Source organism: Maniola hyperantus, chromosome Z (assembly GCF_902806685.2).
Source record: "Maniola hyperantus chromosome Z, iAphHyp1.2, whole genome shotgun sequence".
NCBI lineage: Eukaryota > Metazoa > Arthropoda > Insecta > Lepidoptera > Nymphalidae > Maniola > Maniola hyperantus.
This window is the reverse complement of record NC_048564.1, coordinates 10,704,810-10,717,189: the sequence shown is the minus strand read 5'-3', so window position 1 is coordinate 10,717,189 and position 12,380 is coordinate 10,704,810. Positions and strand designations below refer to the sequence as shown.

General features: G+C 37.2%; 2 protein-coding genes across 3 annotated transcripts in view; one reads left to right on the top strand and one right to left on the bottom strand.

Moving 5' to 3' along the window:
- Positions 1 to 12,380, bottom strand: part of LOC117995914 (zinc finger protein 431-like) — a 170,080-nt gene that overhangs the window by 60,711 nt on the left and 96,989 nt on the right. The gene's annotated exons all lie outside the window — the stretch shown is intronic.
- Positions 1 to 12,380, top strand: part of SLO2 (slowpoke 2) — a 52,367-nt gene that overhangs the window by 32,746 nt on the left and 7,241 nt on the right. Inside the window, exons 14-20 of one of the 2 annotated variants that reach the window (XM_069508546.1) lie at positions 1,603 to 1,755; positions 2,021 to 2,174; positions 3,350 to 3,430; positions 6,412 to 6,489; positions 9,976 to 10,326; positions 11,216 to 11,350; positions 12,237 to 12,348. In XM_069508546.1, the coding sequence (XP_069364647.1) occupies positions 1,603 to 1,755; positions 2,021 to 2,174; positions 3,350 to 3,430; positions 6,412 to 6,489; positions 9,976 to 10,326; positions 11,216 to 11,350; positions 12,237 to 12,348 (1,064 nt within the window). The remainder of the gene's footprint in view (positions 1 to 1,602; positions 1,756 to 2,020; positions 2,175 to 3,349; positions 3,431 to 6,411; positions 6,490 to 9,975; positions 10,327 to 11,215; positions 11,351 to 12,236; positions 12,349 to 12,380) is intronic. The other variant, XM_069508547.1, reaches the window with a different exon arrangement.

Sequence of the window (12,380 nt, the reverse complement as noted above, 5' to 3'; positions counted from 1 at the left end):
TGAACGAAGATATCCTTCATCGTTTGCGAATCTAACACTTAATTCTCATCAAACGTTTAATGAGGCGTTGGTTTTGATTGAGGATATAAGATTGGCAATGGCTAACAATGCACTGGTAGCATTTGGAATAGATGCCTGGAATGGATTTACAAACCAACTTTTCGATGGTGATTTGCAACAAGAAACACACTTCAATGTTGACGATTTGGCTACATTTGTTCAAATGAATTTTCTGAAATTGGTTTCTGAACAACGTAAAGCGTATGGCAGAATTATGCATACGATTATAAACCAAAGTGATGGATTTTATTTTCTAGATGCGCCCGGAGAAACTGGTAAAATCTTTCTTATTTCACTTATTTTGCAACTACACGATCACAAAAAAATATTGCACTGGCAATAGCCTGGACTTGCGACAAACCTTATAAATGGTGGTTGAACAGCACAGCACATTCAGCTCTAAAGTTGCTATTGAATATACAAATCAAATGCTTTGCAAGTACAAAAATTCTGGAATGGGTAAAGTACTCCGATCACGTCAACTCATTATATGGGACGAATGCGGTAGAAGCGCTTCATCGTACACTACAAGATTTGAGAGAGAATGAATTATTATCTGGTGGTTTTCGACAAATTCTGTCTATTATGCCAGGCTCAACAGCCACCGATGGAATGCATGTCTCAAATCATCAGACGTAACTGATACTTTAATATAATGAAGCCTGTGTGAATGAATATAATGAAGTGTGATAGAGACTAGAGATAGATATCTATATCTAGATAGAGATTAGAGAGGTCACTCTGAAGATGTCAGACTGTGAACACGACACGGTGCTGAGGTACTCAGACATCAACAATTTAAAAATTGGTGCTTTTACAATCAAACATCCTGGTGTAATGGATCTTGCAGCTGAAGATAACGAATCAACTGAAGACCCGGAACCCGTTGGTCAACAAAAAAGGAAAGAAGATAAACACTCTAAATCTAAAAACGCTAACATCAATTTCAATTGAAGTATGGTTTTGCTGAAGCCTAAAACCCGTCAGCCATCTTAATCCTAGTATATACAACTTTATGCCGCAAGTATGTTCAAGTAATCAAGTGACTTAAAGTAATCAATATCGTAACAAATTACAAAGTTCAACTTAAAAAATAGAGCATTCTGTTTTTTTTTTGTATTAAGCGCTATAACTTAGTGCATCGCATCTGTAATTAAAAATAGATGATAGAAGATTGTTAATCTAGAGCTATAGAGGTATCAAGGCTTCATATCTAATTAGCTTTTTGAACGTACCTACACATTAATCACTATAACGTCATGTTCATGGCTGTTGTTCCCATGTCATTAACACTTCTATGGTTACCAGAAATACACCCCAAGACATTATTAATTTCTCTGTAAGTTATAAGATTATATGCACACGTATTTATTTGTAGTTATTTTAAACCACAAAAGATGTGAAAAACTTTCAATAAAGACAAGATTTTGATCAACTTTTTTGACAAGACTTAAATCTCATATCACAACCAATTATAAATTTATTATTACTACGTTAACTGGTGGTGAGGAATTTTCTTCGAATAATTTTAATATTTTCCAGCTAAAATGGAAGGAGGATCGACATCGGGCTCAGAGTCTCGTACCTGCTTAAAAGATTCCCCAGCCACGGACAGTGCTACCGACAGCCATCTATTGCTTCCGCGACCTGATAATACAAATTTCTTAAGCCCGGATTTCCTAAGCTGCCGTCGAGGTAATTAAGATTTACCTAGAATACGTACTCTTGCAACTTTTGTACAGGCACCAAATCTGATTCGTTTTTTAATTCGATCAATATAAACTGTGATTGCCAAAAAACCGGTCAAGTGCGAATCGGGTGCGCACACGAAGGATTCCGTACCAACGTACAGGATTTACTTTTTAAATGGCATGGTATCCATTTTGAAATTTGCCATCTCTCGTCATCATTTGTCTGGACAACATCTCATTACTCATTATTTCTTTGAAAAAAATTACAGGCAGCAGACGTCCATCCATTTTACCTGTGCCTGACATGGTAACGAGTACCCTGAACGTAGCCACCGACAACCAGGATGAAGAAGTGGAGGCAGATGAAAGCGAGGACGAGCTCGATGATGATGTGCCTTGGCGCTCCCCCTCCGAGAAGATCGCGTAAGACAACCTCACACACCCAGCCGCCATTCCGCGATCATGCACGCACGCATCTATAACTTATCACTAAGCTGTATTTACAATTTATTTCCATGAAGATTTTTTTCTGAAACAAAAATTTGATTCTATAGATTCACATTCCGAAAATTAGCAATACAAATTGAGCAGCTGACGAACAAAACGCTGAAATTTTGAAATTACATTTTTGATCAAAATCCTTATTATTTTCTTCTATCCGAACGGTTTTGGCTCAGTAAATACAAATCTGAACTTATTCACAAGCAACTACCAAAACTACTAAATTTGAGTCCATGATTCATGGTTCCGATTACTGAATAAAAACTTTACCCCAAACAAACAAACATGCCTAAAACTAGCAGAGATTTGTTCGTGATTTCGAACAAAACGGTGTAATTACAGTAAAGTTTCAACAGCTTTCATTCTGTTTCTTGCTCCTCCCGTAAAATATAATTAGAGCAATTACCTACAACGTTTAGTTTACCAGCTCCTCAATTGCTGTTGCTGTAAATAGTTTGCGAAATGTGGATCTGAACTCATATTAACAAAATGTTGAAAATTAAAACCCGACTACGATCGTGTTAATAAACGCTGAAATATTATAGTGAAACTGAGTTTCTGTAGCTTGGGATATTTTAATAGTATACTATATTTATATTTATGAATGAACTCTTTTCCTCTTTCATTTGACATCCCACACGATATAATAAAAATTTGAAAGACCCCCACGTTTCTAGATGTTACATCCGTCAGATCGATTTTGTTAGTATAAAATGTAGCCCGGACCATAACAACGAATCAATTGACACTTCATTCACCAAAATCAGCCCAGTAGTTTAGCCGCTATAGTGGAACACACATAGATACAAACATACATACATAGACTGCCAAAATCATACCCCTTCCTTTGGCTTTGCCGTAGTCGGGTAAAAACCTAAAATATGTACAATTTTGTTTTCAGAAAAAGATTTCTAATAAGTACTAAATATAATAATTTCAGTGGAAGCTGTATTTTATATTTATGTCACCACTATTTATTAAGTTAATTAGTGATTAAGTTTTGTTAATATACTTATTTTCGTTTTGTCCATAGAGTCTTAGTGACATTTTTTAGAGGCACGTCTTAACGACTTTCCAATTTTTATTTATTGTTTTAGCCTGTACTCGTACATTCAAACCTGTAGATATACCGACCGGGTTGCAGCAGCATGCACTCTGCACAAAGTAGGTACGTCATTGTAAGTGTTCTGTTGCATCAAACGAAATTATTGCTTTGCAGTCATAGTTCACTTTTGCATCCGTTCTTTCTATAATTTTCTTGTATGCGGATTAAAATAAATAGCTACACTAAAAATTTTTGAAAACTTTACTAACATATTTTGCTTTTCCACCCGCGACTTGTGGATTATTGAAAACAGTTTTAATTAATTAGGTAGGTACCTACTCGGCTTTCACACTCGCCTTTTGAACGAAAACTTTCCTAAAAACGTTATTTTTTGCCAAGGTTTCCTATTCGACACAGAATCAAAAGTCCTGCTTTAAAGGCATAAGCACCTAATGGCAAAAGTCAAAACTGCTTCAAAGAGGCCATTTTAACATTGTTTTTTAACAACAAAGCGACAAATAAATATGTAATTGATAAAAAATATGTATACAAAACACACCATCAGAAAAATTGGCTTTATTCGGACAGAGAACAAGACGAAATTATTAACGAATACCAACAAAAGACGGTTAAAATATTTAAAACTTTCATTTTTTGTAGATTATTTAATAGTTTATACCTACCTAATAAGAAATAACAAAAACTATAACTTGGTATGAAAATCACAAAAAATACATAGTACCTAGTACATTACGAATACACTATAAAGACGTAACCATACTAAATGCGATCCCGAGTCCCGACAAAAGGAAATCGCTTCGCGTTTCATACAACCATGCGGCAGGCGTCGACGCTCGAACATAGCGCACACATCTCGTTGCGATATGCAGCTGTGACCGACTGGATTCTGAATTGAAAGTGTAACGGCTGTCGAGCAGTGTGACTAGCGAAAGTAGAGTCTGCCATTACACTGACTAAAAGTCTGCCAAACTCTTTTAATAAAATGCCTAAAATATGCCAGTTACGTTATTTTAGTTATTTTAGTAGTTTTAATTTTATTAAGTATATTATTTTATTTATGAATAAGCTTACACCTTAAGTAAACAACAAAAAAGTATATGCCTAGTGGTCCGGGTTCCGAAATACGAACTTAAAAATGATAGAAAATGTGTTAGGTACACAAATAACACCGTTTTTAATTACTTTAAAAACATACGTGGATAATAGGGGTTTTAACGAGGTTTTTTTGCAATTCACTAAAAAATAGTATAAGAGCATCAGGGAAGTAGGTACCTAACGGTAGTACTATTATAATATCTTCTGTGCTCACGGATGCATTTGGAGACATAGCTATACGCCGGATGCTCCTTTGAACTTTAACCTTTACGACTCGCTGAACTGCTCTTTGTTAAACTTCAGTTTCACTTCAATTAATAAACTGAAAACGCAATTAATTAAATAATTAATTAAATAATTAATTAAATATCTCAATGCTCTAAATTATAACGAGACTGAGGATCTTCTGATTAAAATAATATGATTGAAACAAACTAGCTAATACATATAAACAACAAATAATACACATACACACACACGCACCCACACAAACACACACACATACACACCTTAACACACGCACACACGCACTCGCATACATGCACTCCACTATCACTTGTAATAGACACCGGTATAACATGTCCGACCTTAGCTCACCAAATTGTAATAACATTTATTCAAGTTTTTAGAAATGGAGAAGGCAACCCACAGTAATACAGTGTTTACTAGTGCAGGGGTTGCCCATTCATACGTCTACTAGACCTAGGTCTACTTAATTATTACTTGTTTTTTTATCTGTATTTTATATGTAATTTAATATGTAATAATATCCAATTATTTAATTTAATTTAATTTTAATAATATATTTTAGTTAATTTGATGTCGTCAGAAAACAGAAAACAGACATTAGAGTCGATTATTAAAACCCTTATTAAAGTTATCGAAATCTTAAAAGTTAAAAAAAAATCGGATGAAAGTATAATTATATATATATTATATCTTTTGATAAAATAATTGTTCTAGTCCATTGAAACTATAGGAAACCGATACGAAGGGCACATTAGGCCATATAATATTGTTATATGGCGTACGAACTTAGAATTTTAATAAACAGAGTAACTACCTATTCAGGTAAAAATGGTTTCGGGTTGTAAGCAAATTGGTAAAATGATGTCTATTGCAATTTAGTTTCGTTCAATTTAGTCATTTTGTTCGTTATCGTAGAAAACTAAGTTATCTATTTAGTCTCCATAATTAGTAAAGAATTGGTTGGCTATTCGCATATCTCCCAAACCTACATCTTTTATAAACCATAAACATAAACTATCAGAATCAAAATTATGCAGTAAAATCTGCCCTAATGGCAGAAATCAACCATAAATGGTCACACTGCTGTCGAGCGTCGGCGGGACGCAGGCACCGCCCGCCAGCCGCGTCGGCACCGTGGGGGAGGCGCCCGGCACCGGCGCCGGCGCGGCGGTCGCGGCCGGGTTTCCCGCAGGGAGTCGAAACATACCTATAGTATACATATTAAACGTATTGGGTACAATGTAGATGCGAAAGCTGCTGGCACTGCACACTGCACTAAAAAAACTTTTTTACCATTCATCTTTTTCAATGTTTCATAGGTACTAATTTCGAAAATCAACCATAGGCCGTACAAGAAAAAAAGAAAAGAAAATATTCTCATCTCAATGCCCAAACGCATGCGCTATGACCATAATATTGTGTAGTCCGCAAAGATACCATTACATATTTGCATTTAGTTTTATGAACTAATATAAAAGTATAATGGTTTAGTTAGGTTTATGTTGGGATTTTTATCAAAATTAAACTCGAAACTACATAGGTATTAGGTACTATCTAGTAGGTATATAGTAGTATAACTGAATAAATAGCTTTAAATATTAGAAATCAACTAAACTAGAGCACGATTTCGAAAAATTTGTACATTAGAGCACAGAATGTTACCCTTCGCAAGTGTTTAGATACGAATGTGTGCATTGTGTTCGTAAACCCCTGAGCCCTGAGTATCTCCCTCTGGCGCGGCGGCTGCAGGGACGACGCCACCACCAGCTCGCTGTCTTCGCCGGCCGCCAGTGACACACGCTCTGCCTGGCGCAACGACTTCAATAGGTAAGTAAACCGTTCCTACCGTGGCTCTTTGATCACAGTTCATTTTAATATATTACATCTCATCGATTCCTCAATTTGATATTAGCATAACAAGGCTGTATAATATGCATACTCTTAATTCGTGTCTGATGTCTTCTTAAGAAGCCTGTGAAGTTTTATTCGCATCAAGGGAACATTTAATTTTTACGTAGGTACTTTCATGTAGAGCTGCAGAAAACTTATTTGCCCCACATTTTAAATAAAGGACTTCAAAAATATTTACAGGTCTAAAAGCTGTTGCTTTTTCTTAATATTGCGCTTGTTACAGAATGTAAGAAGAAACTTTACTAGCACTTTTTGTAGACGTATGAATAAGTAAATTTTTTAATACCTATACAATTTTAAACTTTTTTCATTATTATTAGAGCTCTATGAGCTCTCCTTAGACAGGGCAAAAGCCTTGACGGGCCACAGGACAAAATAATATAACCTATACTACTCGATGAACTACTCTTTATTAAACTTCATTTTGACTTCAATTTCGGATGGAAACTATAGGATAACCGATTAGATGATGACTACATGAGTGTTTGAGTGTCATGTGGCCCGTCTCTTATGCGCACTTTACGATATTTTAACGAAGATTCACGAAATATTGTTCATTATACCTACAGGGTCAAGGCATATTGACTTCTTTCGTCTAAAATATTACAAAGTATCTTTCTCCAGTATGTACCTCGTATTTGGAGCAAAATGTCGACTGCCAAAGAACTTAAAACAGCTTTTTACCGACATTTCCCCGGCCCTGATTCCTGAGGCTAGCCCGGCGTTACTGAGCCGTTCCTCGTGAATGGCTCACAGCGTTCAAAACAAACGAGGAGCGAGATACCGATCAATTCAACACAACTATCTTATTTGAAGTAGCCACAAACTAGATTGTCCTAGCGGCAACACTGGCCCTAAGGCTAGACCGGCGCGCGGCGTTGCTGAGCCATTCCTCGTTAACGGCTCACAGATAACGTTAAAAACACACGAGGAGCGAGATACCGATCAATTCAACACAACTATATTATTTGAAGTAGTCACAAACTAGAGTGTCCTAGCGGCAACACTGGCCCTAAGGCTAGACCGGCGCGCGGCGTTGCTGAGCCATTCCTCGTTAACGGCTCACAGATAACGTTCAAAACACACGAGGAGCGAGATACCGATCAATTCAACACAACTATACATAACTACAACATTTGCCTGAAAAAGAAATTACGGTCACAGGATCAATAGTGATAGAATTTCACAGTGAAACTGAGCAGAGCATGTTATCTTATTTCAATATTTACAAAGGGGTATCGATACTTGTACAATTTGTTTTGGTCTATTTATTTTTGTTAACTTTCATATTTAATTATTAAAATTTAATTAAAGTAACGGGAAGTTAACAGTACCTGTTTACTTTCCGAATTACAAAATATAAATAAATAATTTAATAGCCAATTTATATGTACTTACCTAATTCAATCAATTATTTAGTGTGCATCTGTTCTTTAGTTGTAATTACTTATGGCTCTTCTCTTAGTGATTATTTCGTTTATGAAAAGATGAATAGTGATTTAAATGATTTTGTGCCATTAATTTTAAGACCGAGGACGATCAGAAAATTTCATGGTAATTTGTTACTAACTCAGGTATGAAAGCACTTTATGCATTATGTTCAAAATAGCGCCTTTACGTCCTTGGATGATTTCGTCTGTCTAGTCTAGAGTCTTAGACTATACTCCTTGTCCAACAAGTTCAGGACTAGTAGGTATATATGCCATATAAACGTGACGGCTTTCTAAACAAAAAAACACGATAATATTCAGAGGGCAAGCAAGACAAAAAGGTCCGTAGCTACTAAGTAAGCCGGTGCTGACACTGAGCCGGTCTAAATCTCTGTCATCTGAATAAGATGAATAGGATGAATAAGACATAAAAATCGTAATATTTTTGCCATACTGGCTATAGTGCTGCTGTGCAGGATTTATGCTGTAAGAAAACTAACTCACCATGTCGGAAAGGGAGGAGCAGCCGCCCTTAGACCAACGAATAAAGAGAGAAGGTGGCCGGACCGGCAATCCGCGGTCCACCCGAACACGGAACCCTTCAGCAGTACCTGTGCTGCCCGCTGAAGTTGCCCGCTCCCACTCTCGAACCCGCGTCAAGAAAGTGACACAGGTGACCGAAGCCACACCTGGCGCAGAAGCAGCGAAACTCCCTCGGTCCGAGGACTCCTCACCGGACTCACCGACTCCGTGAGCTCCGAGAACGTGCTGTTGGCCCTATATGCGGATGACAGTGCATTCTTTGCGTCGTCTTATCATCAGATCGTCGCCATTAACAAGATGCAACGCCTGCTGGATCTATTATCGGAGTGGCTAGATAAGTGGAAAATGGCTGTCAATGTTGGGAAGACGGCTGCCCTACTGACTGGAGGTCAGAAGCCGCTACGTCAGCTTAAACTCAGAGGCCAGGATGTGGAGTGCAAGACCTCAGTGCGGTACCTGGGTTGTTAGATAGACCGGAGACTGCGCATGGCTCCCACTGTCGATCATATGGTATGTCAAGCAGCAGCAGCCCGGTCGATGCTCCATTGACTTTTCGTCTCCAAACTATCACTTAAGACCAAACTGAGAGTCTACGGGGCCTACGTCCATTCGCGCCTGACATATGCGGCCCCAGCCTGGTATGCCCTCTGCTCAGCATACCAGAAGCAGCGACTACAAACCCAGCAGAACAGATGCCTGCGTATTATCGTGGGAGCTCCGAGGTACGTCCGAAATGACGTTATTCATCGAGATACCAGGATACCGGTCGTGGAGGAGTATGTTCGTCATCTCGCACGCACAATCTCCACGGCATCGCCCCGCTTCACGCGAGACCGCCGGACGGGCGTCCTTTACCTCGCGAGGTTCTGGAGCCACCACAAGTACCTGAACCCAACGCAGGCATCAGTGGCGACGAACAGGACCGGACGACACCACCGGATTTGACACATCACGGAGAGACAATACAATAAGGTCTACGCCAAAGAAAGACAAGACCTTGGCCTACCATGCCAAAAACTATAGGATCCAGGTTACAATGTGCTTCCTGAGAGGAAATGCCCGGGCAAGGAGGCCCAGCCTTGAGGCCCGCACCCCGATTGACTTAGGTCGATCGAGAAGACCCTTCATCATCATCATAATGGACTTCGGACGTCTTAGGAAACATAATAGAAATTTTGTTTAAAGGTCAAATTTTAATATTCCAACATTTTCAATATGAAAAGGAGTTCCTAGGGAAAGAAAGCTGCAACTCAATATGCCTGAACCCTTAATTTAGTAAGTTTAATTGTCGTTCTGTAATGCACAATATTTAGTATTTTATCTTTGAAATAAGCTTCGCTTTAGCCTGAACTGTCCTAAATATATTTCCTAGTAGATCCTGGATGCTATGGATTTCCTAAATAACTTAAATTGTTTTCTTGGTCTGCAGGATTGTTAAAGGTTTCCCACCCGTGTCACCCTTTATCGGTGTAAGCCCGACTCTATGCTATCTGCTGAAAGAAAAGAAGCCGCTCTGCTGCCTTCAATTGGCACAAGTGTGTGAGCATTGTGCCTATCGAAACGCTAAGGAATACCAGTGGCAAAACAAGACGATAATCCTCGCAGCGGATTACGCATCCAATGGAATCTATAACTTTATTATTCCCCTGCGCGCCCATTTCAGATCCAAGACCTCATTGAACCCCATTATTCTTTTACTGGAACGCAGACCTGATATAGCTTTCCTGGATTCCATCTCCTACTTTCCGCTAGTCTATTGGATGCTAGGTTCTATCGATTGGTAAGTAATTAAGTGTTTAGAGATTCCTAATCTATTTAATGCCTTGAATTTAGTAATTTGCCTTTAACATAACAATATAGGCTCATATCCGCCAACTCTTGGACATAGAAAGGTGTCTTTGAGGTGCTCTTTATAATCCGTACCCTTATATAAATGCGAAGGTGTATTTGTTTGTTGGTTTGTCCTTCAATCACGTCGCAACGTAGGCTACTTTTATCCCGGAAAATCAAAGAGTTCCCACGGGATTTTTTAAAAATCTAATTACACGCGTACGAAGCTGCGGGCATCAGCTTGTGTAGATATAAAGAATTTTAGCAATTTAACTAGTGAAAATATTTTGTTTCCTGTAATTTTCTGTTTTTTTATTATTAATAAATTGTATGCATCCAAAAAAATATGTGTGAATAAGATGTAGGTGTTTGATGATGAAGATCCACCAACCTCTGAAAAATTATATTTACACCCTGTTGGAATTAAACTACCCTAAGGAAAAAATAAAATATATAATCTGAATAAGATGTAGGTGTTCAATGAATATACAAAACCGAGAATATAAAAAAGATTGCTACTGCTATTTAGTACACAAAACAATGTTTGCTAGCCTTGAAATGATCGACCACACTTAACACGACACTACCAACGCGGAGTTTTTGAAAAATATTGTTTCTATATTTTTACCATTTAATGTAGTTTTAATTGTATAAGAAATGTGAATTTGTGTAAGATCAGAATATGTTAATAAATAAAAAGATATTTTATAAAAAAAACTTTATACTATTTAATATTTTAGTATTAGTGAAAATATTTCTTTTGTTAACTACCTGAAATTTTCTGTGAAGCGAATGCATCAAATAACAAACTATAATTCGTAATATAAATTATTTTACAGTTTGGATGACCTGCTGCGTGCTGGAATAACATTAGCAGAGAATGTAGTCGTGGTGAATAAGGAATTATCCAATTCGGCCGAAGAAGACAGCCTCGCAGATTGTAACACCATAGTAGCAGTTCAGACGATGTTCAAGTAAAAACATTCACTTTTTATTTATAGGTCATACAATATGAATCATAGAAATGACATGGTGCTTATTGCGAATGCTTAATAAACTGCTAGCGAATTTAAATGTGAATGTACAAATTTAAAAAAAAAACTGTTGCTTAGCGAAAAAATGTGTACAACATTAACGACTAGAATCGAATTAAATAGCAATATACTAATCACAAAAGTTTTGTTCAGTCCCCTAACAGATATAGCCCAAAAAACAACGATTAACTACAATATTAGAGTAATTTACTATTTTGCATATTAGGTACCAATTAAACTTAGAATCCTTTATTCTGTCATTGGATTTTTTTCTCGATAGTTTCTCTTAAAAAAATCGTTAAAAACACTCTCGTGAAAAGTTTGGTACATTTTTATAGATAACAAGTTGTTATTTGCGACCTAAAATAGTTTGCCTGGATTGCATGTAATCCATGAAGTAATGCTATAATCCAAAATATACCTAAGTATTTTTTTTTAATTTATAGACTAGCGCTTGGCTGCAATCAGACCTGGTGGCAAGTGATGATGCAGCCTATGATGGAGCGCGCTTGCCTAGAAGATGCCTATTCATTCTTCTCTTGAAGGTACCCATATTTGGAGGGGACAACTGATGCTAGAAGGGTTTTCCAAATCTTAGACAGATCAATTTCAACTACTACGTATATTTATACATAAATATATATTTTAAATCTCACCAATTTACTACTGAACACTCAATTTATATAAACATCTCAATCTTGTTTCTTGCGAATATTTTCTCCTCTATTGAGATCATGGATGAAGCACTCACCTCAATAACACCCTCGGCACTGCAATACCATCAAGTTTATAAAAATTGAGAGTTCAAAATAATTATTAATTTCAGATTCTTTCCGTCAATCAAATCTATAACGGAACTATCGCAATCGTCAAATATGCGCTTCATGCAATTCAGGGCTCATGATAAATATGCGTTACATCTCTCTAAAATGGAAAAGGTTTGATGCAATTATTTAAATTACTACAGTTT